The sequence below is a fragment of the Nyctereutes procyonoides genome, unplaced genomic scaffold (genome assembly GCF_905146905.1).
Source record: "Nyctereutes procyonoides isolate TBG_1078 unplaced genomic scaffold, NYPRO_anot_genome, whole genome shotgun sequence".
NCBI classification, from domain to species: Eukaryota; Metazoa; Chordata; class Mammalia; order Carnivora; family Canidae; genus Nyctereutes; species Nyctereutes procyonoides.
In genome coordinates, this window is record NW_026575047.1 from 22,306,327 (window position 1) to 22,321,400 (window position 15,074).

Consider the following 15,074-nt stretch of genomic DNA (forward strand, 5'->3'; position numbering starts at 1 on the left):
GGGGAGTCCCTCTCTGATTCTAGGCGGCTCTGGAAGAGTTGCCATTCCAATTATACCACCCTCTGCCCACCACTTCTGGGTTGAGCATATGAGCAACTCATCCTCCCTGGTCACTGTGACTGCCTGGGGGACATGCATGCATTTGACCTGAGTAGGGAAACAAGAATCTTTGTGAGGTTGATGCGTAGACACTGAGGGTAGTAGATTGTTTACAAAACTGACCACCATCACAGCTCCTATCTGTTGTCCCTTTGTGATGTGATTTCATGTATTTCCTATCAAGAGGTGGAATCCATTCCCCTTGAATTGGGGCTGGTTCCATGACCTGATTTGATCAGCTGAGGAGATGTGTGAGTTCCAAGCCTCAGCCTCAAGAGGGCTTGTGGATTCTGTTCTCATTCTCTTGGAACACTGAAGCTTTTTGAGCAAGCCAGGCTGAGATGGAAACACTTCATGCAGAGAGAGACCGTGTAGAGAGAGGGGCTCAACCATCCCAGCTGTTCTAGCCCCCTCGGCTGAGGCCTCTGACACGTGCATGAGGCCATCTGAGCCCAACCAGCCCCCAGCTGACATCACCTGACCACAAATGCTTGACTGAATCCAGAGGACACCAGGTGGATCCAGAGAACTGCCCAGCTGAGCCTTGCCCGATTTGTTGACCCACAGAATTGTGAGCAGAGACATGGCTATTCTTTTTAAGCCATTAAGTTTTGGGGAGTTTTGTTCCAAAGCAATAGACAAATAATACATTGGGAGAGGGATTTTTTTCCCCTCACTGGGTGGCCAGGCTGAGAACATGCAAGGCTGGGGGCAACTGGAGTCCACCATATTGGGACTCTCAAGCAGAGAAAACCAAGCAGAGGGCAGCAGAACCAAGAGACGACAGAGACAGAGCTGGAACCATGAGTGACGTGACTTGAGCCCCTGGATCCAGGCAAGACTTAAGCTAGTTGCCTTACTAGACTTCTAGTTTAGCAAATGAAAAACTTCCATCTTTAAGTTTTAAGCTAGTATGAGTCAGGATTCATTCAACTGACAGACATTCATTTGCTGGGTGTGTTCCCTGCAATTAGGTGTCGGCCACATTTTGCTGGCCTCGTGATTTCTAATATCTTTAAACTTGGTTCCCATATCTGTTAAAATGTCCTGATTTCAACAAATTACCGTATTCACGATTTATTCATTCAGCTGCTCTCTGTTTAGCACTTACCGTGTGTGCAAGGAACAGTGGTAGCTGCTGGAGATTCAGCAGGTAGGAGGACACGTCCAGGGTCCCCAGGCTCCAGGCCAAGCTCTTTAATTAGATTGCATTAGATTCTCGGTAGAAAAAGAAATGGACTTTATGAGCCTGTTCACAACTCACCCCACCGTCCTGTTGTGGAAACAAGGGGGGGGGGTTGCATGTGTGAAACACTGACCGTAGTTCCAGCACAAAGCTGCTCTTTTTTGTTTCACTCACAGGATAAAATTATAAAGGCCATTTCCGAAGTATCTGTTTCATTGCTGAAAATACCTTCTTTTAGTTGCTCTTTGCTGCTCCGAGAGCTCACTCGGAATGCAACCTTCTCTATTTGCCACGTGGGGAGGTGGTGAGGGGCTGAGAAGTGCCTGCTCTAAATTCAAGAGGCCCAGTCATGGAGCTGCCGGAGGTTTGGGCTCCTAGCACACTTCTGAAATTCTGCCTCTGTCTTCACCACCCACATGTCCTGCTGAGAACCTAACTTCTTTTTTGCCTTGGCCTTTATTACTTCCAGCTCCGGTTCTTGGCTGAGACAAACCGCAGTCCCCAAATGCTGTGATTTAATGAGAGGAAATTTACTTGACTTAATGTACAGATTTGCCAGGGGACAGGATTCTGATAAGGATAATTATATCCACATTTTAGTGTAAATTACAGCAAATATCTGAAACTGTGTGCAGCTGCCGAGCCCCTGTCATTCAATGAGACCTCCATCCTTTGGGGTTCACAAGTAGTGAATAAATGTTCAGTGGAAAGGAAATGGGAATATGCCTGATTATAATGATCGGACCCCCCCTAGAGTCCCCTCATTTATTCCGGTGAGAAGTAATATCAGAAGAGGGTGTTGTCTGCATAGACCTGTGTTCAGCCAGAAATTGAAGGTGTGGGGCAGGGTTGGTCCTGAGCATATTTAGGAAGTAGTGTGGCTGCCACACTCATGATTTTTCACAGTTCAGACTCAAACCACCGACCAGTGTGGTCTCCTAGTCTTGTACCCCTAGCTACTGTATTTGGCTGACATTCCGGAGCATTGGCCCTTTTGTTACAAATTCCTCTCTGCCTCTCCTCAGCCTGACAAATACCTAATACTACAACTGAGATGAGGTTCACATGTTACCACTTGGAAACATCTGGCCCAATCACCCTAGACCGCAGCTAGTCACTCTGCGGGGGGTCCCAACATATCCTCTTCATGGCTTCGTCAGGATATTAATTTGTTCAGTGAGTGTGTAATGAGCGCTTGCCAGGAGTACGGCATCCTGAGACGCATCAGTCATTTTCCTGTAGGATCTCAGAATCTCGTTGGGGAGATATCCAAGCAAAAAAAAGATGACCATGATGGTGATGCAGTGTTAAATCCCCGAATAAAGGTGAACACAGGCTTCTGTGAGAAGCAAAAGAAAAGAACCCAGCCAAGACTGCAGAAGCAGAGAAGGAGTTTCAGGGGCAGGTGTTAGAAGCTAGAGGATGGACAGGAAGTTAGCCTCCTGACTGAGAAGAAACTTTGAGATTGAAAACCGAAGCAGGCCACTCTGTATCGTTTACAGAATTTTATTCAGGGTGACTTGCAGACAGGGAAGATAGGTGGACAAATGATCCAGGTCCCGCACCGCGATTCTCCATAAAGCCCAGACTTTATTTATTTTTTTTAGATTTTTATTTTATTTATTCATAGAGACAGAGAGAGAGAGGCAGAGACACAGGCAGAGGGAGAAGCAGGCGTCACACAGAGAGCCCGACGTGGAACTCGATCCAGGGTCTCCAGGATCACGCCCTGGGCTGCAGGTGGTGCCAAACCGCTGCACCACCGGGGCTGCGCAAGTCCAGACTTTATAACTCACAGCTTTTATAGAGTGAGGGGCATGGGGGTGAGGTCACAGGGTAGTTACCTAAAGTGGCGTCACCTGTACACCAGCCACGTGTGCGAGATGGAGGGCCTGAGAGAGAGCCAGTGTGGTCGGCACTCCTACAGCTGGGGGGGCCTCTGCGTGGTCCTTGAGGATGAACAGAAGTCACCCAGTGAGGAGAAGGGGAAAGACATTCTACATAGAGGGACCACTGGACTTCTGCTGATCATCAGTGGTTTGTTTTTCCCAACATACTCTCAGCCTCTTGGAGGAAGAGATTGGTTTCATCCGTGTCTGGATCCCCAGTATCTAGGATGGGTGTGTGCTAGCTGCTCAACAAAGGTTCGTGGGGTGAATGAGCTAGACTTGACCCCAGAGAATGTTAATTCTCTTCTTGTTTGGGATACGGGCTCTAAGCAGTGCCATGTAACTCGGTAATGACAAAACATAACGGGAGCTAATGGTCTGTATGAGCTATCTCTACGTGGTTTTACAAACTATGCCGAAACATGGCAGTTTAAGGCAACAGCAGCCTGTTATTATTCTTTGTGATTCTGTGAATGGCTGAGTGATACTTGTGCTACCATCTCCGGGACTCACTCATACAGCTGCAGGGTCACTGGGTCGGGGCTCGGCTGGGACAGTGGAGATAGCGGGCCCCTCCCCTTTCATCCTCAGAGAGGTACCTTGGGCTTCTTGCATGATGATATCAGCATTCCAGGAGGGAAATCCCCAGAGCACAAGTGCTTATGAGGCCTCTGCTTGTGTCATATTTTCTGATTTCTCAGTGGCCAGAGAGTTGTGTGGCCATGTCTAGACTCAGTGTGGTCGGAGATCACACAAGGACAAGCAACCCGGGAGGTGTGATTCACCAGAGCTGTTGATGCTTCAGCCCACCACAGGTCAGCAGGTGTCTGGTTGTCACAGTGGGAGGGATGCACACGCCACAGCCATTGTTCTGGAGACAAGGGGCTGGGGCCATATTTCTGAAGTCCCGTAGGTGGTCACAGGAATACCAGATTTGGCTGGATTTGGAGCTGGAAGAGCAGGGCTTGAATCAGATGAAATGAATCCAGGACTCACTCCACAGGCTACCTCCAGCATCACAGGCAGTAGTATGAAAGCAGGTCATAAACTTGAGAGGAAGAGAAGTCAGTCTTTTTCTTTCTTTTTCTTTTTTTTTGCTTCATATATTCTCATTTGCCTTGGGCTCTTTCCTGTTATGACCTGAATGAGGTGAGTTTAGGCTTAGTCACGAGTCAGAGCGACTCCGAATGACAGTCACTTAAATGACACGGAAGTTTTGATTCTGGAGCAGAGGCCATGGCTGGGCAGTCCTGTCCATGAGCTGTGACCCCAGGCACCTTACCGCTCACCGCCCTGCACCCCCAGGGTGTGGTGTCAACTGTAGGGTCCCAGGCGGTGGCCCATGCTGCCGTTACGACAGCCACATCTTGCAAAAGGCAATTTAGCTCGTAGCAGGAAGAGACCACGAGGTGCTACACGTGTGAGATGAGAAGTCAGACTCTTGAGGTCTTGAGGTAAGGGGGCGGGAGAGAAGGTCTTCAAGACGTCCATGAGGAGAAGCCCAGTGTGAAACCCAAGCAACAGCTGGCCTGGGTTGGGACAGTGTCCGAATCATAGAAAAGGAGTCCAGTGATATTTACTTCAGAATGAAAAATAACTATGAAAAGACTTTCTACCACCTTCTTCTCACACCCCAGGGAACCATCCCGTGCCCTGCTTACTCACCCCTCCCTGTATCAGTGGCCTACTGCTGCCGGAAAGATCACCACAACCTTGGTGCCGTAAAGCCACACAAACGTATTATCTTTGAGTTCTAATGGCCAGAAGTGATGAATCCAGGATGTTGGCAGAGCTGCATCCCTTTTGGAGTCTCTAGGGGAGAGTCTGTTTCCCTTTCTCCCCTTCCTTTTCCAGGACGCTGCCTGGGGTCCTGGGTTTGTGACTCCTTTTCCTGCATCTCCAATGTGGGCAGTGTCGCATCTTCAAATCTTTCTCTCTCCCTCTCCCTTCTCTCCCCCTCTCATCCTCCCTCCCCTGCTGCCTCTGAAGTCACATGTCCTTCTCTGACTCTGACCCTCCTGCATCCCTCTCATGAAGACCACTGCGATTGCCCTGGGCTTGCCGGATAATCCACGTCAATCTCCCCATCTCAAGATCCTTAACTTAATCACACCAGCAGCATCTCTTTTGCCATGTAAGGTAACACTTTCACAGGTTCTGAGGACTAGGCCTTGGACATCTTTGGGGGCCATTTTTTCCCTGCCTACCTCATTGCCCATTCCATTCAACCAAGATCTACTGTGCACCTACTATGTGCCAGGTATTATGTTAGCTGGAGTCAAACAGACATGGCTCCTGCCCTCCTGGCGTAGTGCTTCATATTTTATTTTATTATTTTTTAAATATTTTATTTATTCATGAGACACACACACACACACCCAGAGAGAGAGAGAGAGAGAGAGAGAGAGAGAGAGAGAGGCAGAGACACAGGCAGAGGGGGAAGCAGGCTCCATGCAGGGAGCCCGATGTGGGACTCCTATCTCCCGTCTCCAGGATCACACCCTGAGCCGAAGGCAGGCGCTAAACCGCTGAGCCACCCAGGGATCCCCAGTGCTTCATATTTTAAAGATAAGCACCAGCTTATAAAGCCCAGAGCAGGTGAATATATGCAAGAGTAAGGCCACCATTCTCTGTGGCTGCCACTGCTGCCAACGCCAGGAATTCAGCTTCATGACAGGAGCTGGCCTCAAGGCCAGAAAAGGGAGGAACTTGTTACTCTTGAAAGACTTTCCCTCACCTCCCCCTATATTCTTTCCCCAGAGGGTCACCCACCCCGTCCCCCGGTGCCTCTGGGCAGACAGGGAGGGTTTCTCTTGGAGCTTCCTCTGTGGCACTGACTGTGTGGCTCTGGGAATTGGCCTGTCCTGGAGTTTAAGTCAGGAGATATGAGAGGAAAACAAATGCAGAAAACTCACTGCCATATAGGCTGTCCTGTGTGTTTTGATGGGCCTCCTCCATTTGCTGCTATCATTTATTTTTCATAGATCTGGGTTAAGTATTCTATCCAGGGGCTTTGGTTATCATCATCAGTGAGGGAAATAGAGCGGAGTGTGCTCATTTCATCTTAGCCAGACCCAGAGGCTGGAAGAGTTACTTTCTTTCAGTGAACCCGAAAAGAGGAGATGTCAGCCCTTGTGGCTTAGAGATGAAAGGATAAAGTAAAACAGTAAGACTAGGACTTAATCCCTAATCTTTGGGCAGGGGTTGGGACAGAGGTCTATTAGCTTGAGCAGTGATTTCTTTAGGGTCCACAAATGGATATGGGGGGCTGTAAATGGTTAGTACCTGTCAGCAAGCACTAGGGCCTGTGTGGCAAGGCTCAAGGGAATGCCCATCTCTCTGCCTCCCCACTCTCTCCATCAGCATCGGTAAAACAACTCTGTACGTGAAGAGTTCACTGCAGCCGATGTTAGAGAGTGATCGAAAGGCTTTGGAATAGAGATGCTGCGTTTGAACAGAAAGTGGGAAAAATGGGGGCTAAGAGACAAGAGAATTGTAAATCATTGTTTTATGTGTTTTGTGACTATCACAATGTAAATCAAGGCCAGAAATGGATGGAGATGGATAAAAATTAGAGTGATAGTGTTAGGGGAACATGGAAACATGTGAGATTATGGGCACCATACTGTTTTCTCTTTCAAACATTTACAAATGTTGCTCTGCTGAGTTTTCAAAAGTGGAAACACGTAAGAGTAACTCCGAGCCTACTGCCTACTAGTTATGCTGTTCCACATCTCATCACCATCATTTGTTTGGGAAGGTTTTCCTGATCCTCACCCCTCACTGGTCCCTGATGAAGTGGTCTGGGATCTGTTCCTATTTGCTATGTCTCCTGGCTTCTGGGTCCTGAGGGGACACCTCACTGTTAATGCTTCTTTGAATTTCAGTCTTCTATGGTAGGCATGAGCGGATGCAGGTAAGAGCAGTGTACTTTCCTGCTCACTGATGGGTCCTCACTAGCTACCTAGTACCCAGATCTTTTGGTGAAACCAAAGCTGGGAAGTATGGTGCATTGAGTTGGCAATCAACCAAAGGAGAAGCTCAGTGCGGATAGAGTATTCAGTGGAAAAGGAAACTCAGAATTCAGATTTTGGCTAAGGTTGCCCTTGTCAAGAATGGTCAGAAAAGCCTGAGGCATTGTGGCTGAGGGTTTCCAAGGGTGTTGCTATGTCCAGAGATTTCCTCTCCAGCCCATTCCTGCTGTTACATAAATTCTAACACGTGCATGTTGACTCATGTGCACTTTCATTTATATGTGAGCATTTTGAATTTGTTTCATTCTGAAGGCAAGTACAGGGAACCACTCAAACCACAAGGCATGGATTATCATGGTGGGCTGCACATTGTTCCAACCCAAACAGCCCTAGCACACAAGGGTTGGAAGAATCCTCAAAGTTTACTCCTAACACCTTCTTCCACAAGTGACACTTAGATTTCCTTAATAACAATCGAGATAGGCAATCACCCAACCTTTGCCTGAGCACTCCGTGTAATGGTGAACTCACTATCTGTAATGGTTTTTTATGTGTCAACTTGACTGGGTCATGGGGTGCTCAGATATTTGGTTAAATGTTATTTTGGCCGTGTCTGTGAGGGTGCTTCCAGAAAAGACTGGCATTTAAACTGGTGGACTGAGTAAAGCAGATTGCTCTCCCCACTGTGGGTGGGCCTCAACTAATCTGTCAAGGGCTTGAATAGAAAGCAAAGGGGCAGAGGAAGGGAGACTTTGCCTTCAGCTTTACTGGCTGAGCTAGGACATTGGTCTTCTTCTGCCCTGTCTTCTAGCCCTGTCTAGGCTAAGCCTCCGAGTAATTTGTTTTTTTTTTTTTTAAGATTTTACTTATTTATTTGAGAGAGAGAGAGAGAGAGAGAGAGAGTAAGCACACACAAGCAGGGCAGGGGCATAGAGAGAGAGAGAAGGAGAAGCAGGCTTCCGGTTGAGCAGGGAGCCTGATGTAGGGCTCGATCCCAGGACCCCAGGATCATGTTCTGAGCTGAAGGTCATTTGGCCTATGGACCCACTCAGGTGCCCTGAGTCATTCTTAATATTCCTTTTTCAATTGAACAGAACTCACTTTGGGGTCCCTGCCCCAGCTACTGGAAAGTTACTTCTCCCACATCTTGATCCTCTTTATACCTTCTGAGATAGATCTGATACTCTGAGGTGAAGACAGTAAGGGATGGAAGTCTGCAGCTCTATGGACATAGCCTGGGAGGGGCAGAGCCTGAGGATGGTGGGTTGGTATCAGCTTCTTGAGCCCGAGGTCCACAAAGTCGAGCCAGAGGTTGGTAACAGGCATTTATTAGGAGGTACAAAGAGTCTTTCCACTGAATTCTGAAAACCTTTATCTAGGACCGAAGCCCAGGGTCCCTTGAGGCCTCAGGATCCAGGTTGAGGGCAGCTCGAGGCTACTTATGGGAGAGCCAGAACCAATACCTCTACCTGTGGTTTCCATCACTTGTGTCCTCTGTCAGACTATTGCTTCCCTATGAGAAAGCCATCAAGTGCTATTTCCCCAATTTCATTTTGAAACCATGGGCGAAGTCATGAAGAAGACAGGCCATGGATCCAAATGGAAGAAGGGTGGGTCTACTGAAATATAAGCTGATCCCTTCTGCCTTCCAGAAGACTTTGGAGATTCATCTATGAATAAAACCCAAATGGTTGTGACGTTAGATTAGCAAAGGTTTATTTTTAAATACTTAATACTATTAACCATGTAGGGAAAACTTTGGTTTCCTGAAATGCTGAGATCATCCATTTAGACAATCCCATTTTTGGCACAATTGTCCAGAGTGGAGGCAGGGTCTGGCTTGGGCCTTCTGGTCACCTTAGCATCAGATGCAGCTGAGTTGGTGTTCTCTGGTGGGATTGCCTTGTTCCTTTTGGCGAATGCCTGGCTGATTTCCGCAAAGGTTCTGTTTTTCGTCTCAGGCAGGACAAAATAGAAATAGACAGCACCCGTGAGGCAGATTGTGGCAAAGACCAGGAAACAGTAGGTGTCCAGACTTTTCTGTGGAAAGGAGAGACAAAGAACATCAAGTAGACAATCACAAAACTGCTTGAGAAACCGTCTCCGAATGGGCTTCTATAGCTCTCCATTCCTATATCAATATTCCCGGATGGCGACCATGCGTATGACGTGGACTCTGTAGGCAATCGGTGCTGAATGAGGTGTCTGCAGGAGACGTTCTCACATTCTCAGAAGGTTCAAACCCTGGGACCCATGAGGAAATGGCAGTCTTTTGTTTTCCTTTTTGAAAAACTAGGCATATAAAAAAATAGCCATCACGAAAGCAAAATGTCATACTTGCTGAACGTTATTTTAAGTTCATATTTACACATCATAAATGAGGGTGTCTGAGGATGGACCCTGTCGGCTGAAGCCTGAAAGTCACCCGTGACACCTCCTGTCCCCTCAGCCATCATATGGGACGCATACCTTAGGCGCCAGCGGGCTTCCTTCCTCAGACACCTCCTCGGTGTCACCTCCCCTGGCATGTCCACTCTGGAAGTCCAGCCCAGCACTTGGCTAGGGCCACGTGGGACCACTTGCCTCTGCCCATGTGGGAAGGCAACCACAGACAATGATCCATGAATGGATGTGCGTGGCTGTGCTGTGTGCCAGTAGAATTTTATTTATAGAAAAATCAATCAGGTGGTAGGCAGTTTGTCAAACCCTGCTTCACCCAAGCAATCATTGCCTCTTACCTTTTCCACCCGTGTCCCACATCCAAGTGGCCTCTTCCCTGTCTGTTCTCTGCAAGGCAGCCCAGGGAGACTTGCAAAAACATATCTTGGTCATGCCGCCCCCCTGCTTAACACTTTTCAATTGTGGCCCGCTGCTCTCAGGATGAAAACCCACTTCCTTAGCTTGCCCTGGAGAGTCGGTAAGGTCTCCTCCTCTCTATTGCTTCTTCCACATGGTCTTCATCACTCCTACCTTCCACCTCCCACCTCTCACCATGCTTCTGCTGACTTGCTTTTCCCTCTTCCTGTGATTTTCCACCTCCTTAGCTCCTGTCTCTCTCTTCCAGGTGCCTGCATGCCTCAGGCAGGGCCCATGTGTCATAATCTCCCCTGGTTCTGTCCTCTTTCCCTGCATGTTGATGCTACCTTCATGGTTAGGTGGTGTGGTTGCTTGATGAATGACTGACCACTGCTAGACTGTACACTCCATGAGGCAGCAGGGTTATGTCTGGTTTTGCTCATCACAGTGGCCCAGTACCCAGGCCAGCACATGGACAATAGTAGGTGCTCAGTGGATATTTATGGAGTGAACAAATCAACTGATCTGTCAGCCAGATTTTTTTTTACATATTTTTTTTAATTGGAGTTCAACTTGCCAACATATAACACCCAGTGCTCATCCCATCAAGTTTGAATCTGACAAATCAATCTGTCTTTTAAGTTTGCCTCTTGCTGTGGACTTATATGCCCCCCAAATTCATATGTTGAATCCCTAACTCCTAATGTCACTATATTTGGAGATATGGCTTTTGGGAGGCAGTTAAGATGAAATGAGGTCATAAGGGTCGGGTCCTAATCCCAAAGGATGGGTGGCCTTATAAGAAGTAGGAGAGAGAGATCACTCTTTCCCTCGATGTGCACATTGAGGAGAAGTCATGTGAAGCCACGGTGAGAAGGTGGCTGTCTGCCAGTCAGGAAGAGAGACCTTACTAGAAACTGAACCAGATAGATATTCTTAGGTGCCTGGCTAGAAAAGCAGACCTTGGGATGAAGTTGCCTTTGGGCCCTAATCTTACAATTTTAGTCTGTTTCAAAATGAAAGCTTTTTAAATATATGTCTGCTCCTTTGCAGTTGTCTTTTCTGAGGTACTTCTTTTGTAGAACATGAACTTGAAGAACACCTCGGGCCCCTCAGATAACCCATTTCTCTAGCCCACCTGGCACGTGCAGCATGACACCAGGAAGCAAGAAGCCAGAAGCTTGAAATAAACTCCAGGGCCCAACTTAACCATCGGCTTGCTCCAGCTAGGGACCAGACCAGACCAGTCAGAGCCGCACTGGACCCTAGCCCTGGCCTCCCACAGAATTTCCCCTCATTATAATGCTAAAAATCATGCCTGAGGTAGAGATTTAACATGCAAATAAAGCATATGATGTATGAAGAAGCAAGTTTTGGCAACTGCATCCATGCCCTCAGCTTCTTATGTTTCCATGTTTCCTTACTCCTAAGAGCTTGGACTCTTTTCCCACCTCAGCCCTTTCAAAAATTTCCCTTGGCCATTGTTCAGGGAGCAGCCCTGTATCCCTTTTCCCAAGGCTATCTTCTTCAGCTGGGGGGTGAGCTAGCAAAAAATACTTCCCGCACCATCCTTGGCCTTGTGTCTGTTTCTACACACATGAGTCAAAGAACCCCAAAGTTGGTAACAAAACCAACCCTGCTGGCATCTTGACCTTGTACTTCTAGGCTCCAGAACCTAGAGTAATTAATTTCTGTTGCTTAGACTGCAGCCTCGGAGACTAAAATACCCCTAGCCCTGACTTCATATCATTTATTTTTTTTGTTTTTTTACTTTTTTCTTTCTTCGTATCATTTATGACTATGAATAAGTATACCACCTATGTCTCTGCTTTGAAATAAAGGACATTTAATTGAAATCTGTGCAAATTTAAATATTTTAATCACTACTGGGAATGTCTACGTCAAGAAGAAAGGATATTTTAAATGATTAGTCTTTGCAACAGACACGTAAACAGGACCACACGCTCCTGCTGTGGACATGAGCCAGCCTCTGTCCACAGCTGGGAGTGCTCCCGACATTACTACTGGTATCAGTACTGAGCCGTGTCTGTTGAGGATTCTGGGCCAGACATTGAGCTAAGTTCTCTGCACTCCGGGAATTACACACCTTGCTTGAGGGCTCCCATTGGATCGCAGTAGGCCGCAAGTTCAAACTCCGTGTTCTTAACCATACTGGCTCCTGGTGGCCAGGCTTTGGAGCTGTGGCACACCCAGTACATCCAGTTCCCTAGGTCACAGGTGGCTGAGGCGTGTGGTAAGCTTTCTGAGCCTCACATGTCTGAAAATGCCTTTTCCTCTCTCTCATATGTGAAGGGCACAGACTTCTAATTTTAAAATTAGAGTTTCCTCTCCAGAATTTGAAGACAGTGTCCCTTACGCTACAGGTAGAGTCTTGCTCAGGAGGAGGGTGACATCACCTGGTTATCATTTCTTTTTAGGGTATCTGAGTTTTCCCTATGGAACTTTTAGGATTTTCTTTTAACTTTATGTTCTTAAATTGCACATCACTGCATTTAGAAAGGGATCCTTTGCACCCAGTTTGCGTAGCATGAGGTGGACCATTCATGCTGAGGACTGGTCTTTCTGCAGGTCTGAGAATTTTCCTCCCGTCATTTCTTTGACCACTCCCTGGTGAAGAGCCCGAGCCAGCCCCTTATCCACCATGTCCTGGGATCACCTCCACTTTCTCAGCAGCCCTGTCCTGGATGCACTCTGGGCCAGCCTCTCTCCTTCAGTTCATCCCATCCGGTCTCTAAGACCTGTCCTCATAATTACAACTCTACCTTTGGGACCCCATCTTGTTTTCTAGCAGTTTGTACCTTTTATTTTGAGTATATCTAAGATCCCAGGTATGGGGGGGGGCAGGCAGTAGGGTGTGTTCAGCCATATTTCAATAGACACCAGTGAATGGAATCTCAAAGAATGAGAGAGGTGTAGAGGTTGCAGCTGTTTCAGGACTTGAGTAGATCGAGGAAGGGAGTACAGGTGAGGGTGGAGACATTCCACATGCCTCTCTGAGAACCCGATAAAAAGTTACGGGTCCTCTTCTCCACAAAAGGGGAAAGAATCTCATACACTTGACATTTTCAATGCCATTTCTGGAGTGGGGGCATGTCATGGTCTTGTTGAAACTCATCCAAAGGCCATCTGGAGTCCACGGGCCCCGGGTTGTAAGTTCCATGATTGTGGGATCCATATCACCTGCTCTGCATTATATCCCAGCCCAAGACAGTTGCCTGCATCACTGAAAGCTCTGTCTTAGTATGTTGAATGAGTGGATAAATGAATGAAATGAGAGCACTTTCGTGGGGAAGAATGAAGGGACCACAGTTGGTTCAAGTTAGATTTTCACGATGTGATAAAAATAGAATCCTTCTGCTGGGTTTCCACCCTGACCCATGAAATGCTGGCTCACTGGTGAGTCACACCAGGCTCCTGAGTGAGTCAGTGCAAGGGCTGCCATTTAAGTACTGATGGGAAGTCAAGCGCTTTACGCTTGTACCTCCAACTCTGTAGAGCTTAAAAAGGCAAGGCTGTTCCACTGTTGGAGCAGAGTCGGCCTGAAATGCTAAGATGTCCCTAGGGGAAGCCGGAAGGAAGCGGGGGTCTTTAAATGATGTCTTCTGTCTCTGCCCTGTGTGGTGGCTCCTGAGTCACTGTCATATGTACACTTAGGATCTTGTGGGGATGGCCCAGGAACCTATGAGGTAGACACAGCCCTGTGGCTGCCTGATGGCATTTCAGTTTAACATGCCCTGCTGGAAGCCACATTTAACAGCCCTGGCAATGCCTCCCACTCGCAGCCCCTCTCCCCTGCAGGCCTGCTCTTTCCCACCCATTCTCAGACACCCGCTGCTATCTTCCCTTGGCCAAGACGGACAACTGAATCACTTCTGACTACTTCCTCCCTCTCCACCTGTCTTTGCTCCTGAGTCCTGATGCCTTTACCCTGAAACATCTTATTCCTTTTTTAAAAAATATACTTAAAAAAAGATCCAGATAGGATTTATGTAGAGTAACTTGCCCAGATCTTAAGTGTAGAGTTCAGTGAGTCTGGATTGGCGTACTGCCCTGGGTAACTAACACCTCTGTCAAGACGTAGAATGTTTCTATCACTCTGGAAATCTCCTCGTGCCACTCATCTGTAGTCAGCCTCCTCTCTCCCAGTGCCCCACTGCCGCCCCCAACACACACGGTCAACTGCTGTCCTGGTCTCTGTCATCTTAGCCTCCATATTTCCTGCCCCTATCCTGAATCTAGTGGCCACCAGGCAGCCAAAAACTTCTTTTAAAGTCACAAAATGGATCATGTCTCAAAACCATGCAGTGGCTTCCCAGAGTCTTTTGGAAAAACTCCAAATCCCTCTGATGTGCTGGGGTGGGCCTCCCTCACAACCACCTGTGATCCCCTATGTCCCTCAGCTGCCTGCTCTGGGCCTGCTTGGGGCCTCTGCCAGCATCTTCCTGCTCCCCGCCACCCCCACCCCCACTGAGTCCCTCAGTCTTAGCCTGAAATGTCCCTGCACTGGTCAATCCACTTACACCCCATTTTACCTCCTTTTGTGAAACACAAACCACACCTGTCCCCCTGAGCAGTGTGATGTTCTCTCTGAAATGTTAGGACACGATTGTGCCTCCACATTGGTGCTGGCAGAGATGGAGCTAGTGAAAGATGCTCCCTTCCTCCCTCGAGACTCAACGATGTCAGCTGGACCCTCCAGAGAGGCTAGGGGGGCAGTTTTATTTGCTTTTACATCCCATGATCCTGGATCTGCATCGGCTTCCTCAAGTTGCACAGGCATTTGGGATATGACCCAATAATTTTCATGTTGAAAAGAATCATTTTCTCCCTTCCAGATTTTACTGAACTCAAATGAAATTTCATAACTCCAGTGGAATCAAGCAGGCATATATTTGCATGCAATTTTCTCTGAACCAGAAAATACTGGTGCTAATGGCAGAGGCTGAGTAGTCTGTAGGCTTGTACAACCAATGACCCAAGGGACGCACTGATGCTGACCATACCAAGGGCCCAAGGAAAAGGCAGCTTGAGGTTAAGCCAGAGAAACAGTGATATTACTCGCCCCAGGGGTCAAGGCAACCTGCTCCATCCATGCACATCTAGAACATT

The 15,074-nt window shown here is 47.8% G+C and overlaps 1 protein-coding gene across 5 annotated transcripts in view; it reads right to left on the reverse strand.

Moving 5' to 3' along the window:
• Positions 1-8,839: 8,839 nt before the first annotated feature.
• Positions 8,840-15,074, reverse strand: part of SLC2A9 (solute carrier family 2 member 9) — a 223,565-nt gene continuing 217,330 nt past the window's right edge. For all 5 annotated transcript variants that reach the window (XM_055326806.1, XM_055326804.1, XM_055326805.1 and 2 more), the window contains one exon: positions 8,840-9,188. In XM_055326806.1, coding sequence (XP_055182781.1) covers positions 8,937-9,188 — 252 coding nt within the window. In that variant the 3' untranslated portion in view covers positions 8,840-8,936. The remainder of the gene's footprint in view (positions 9,189-15,074) is intronic.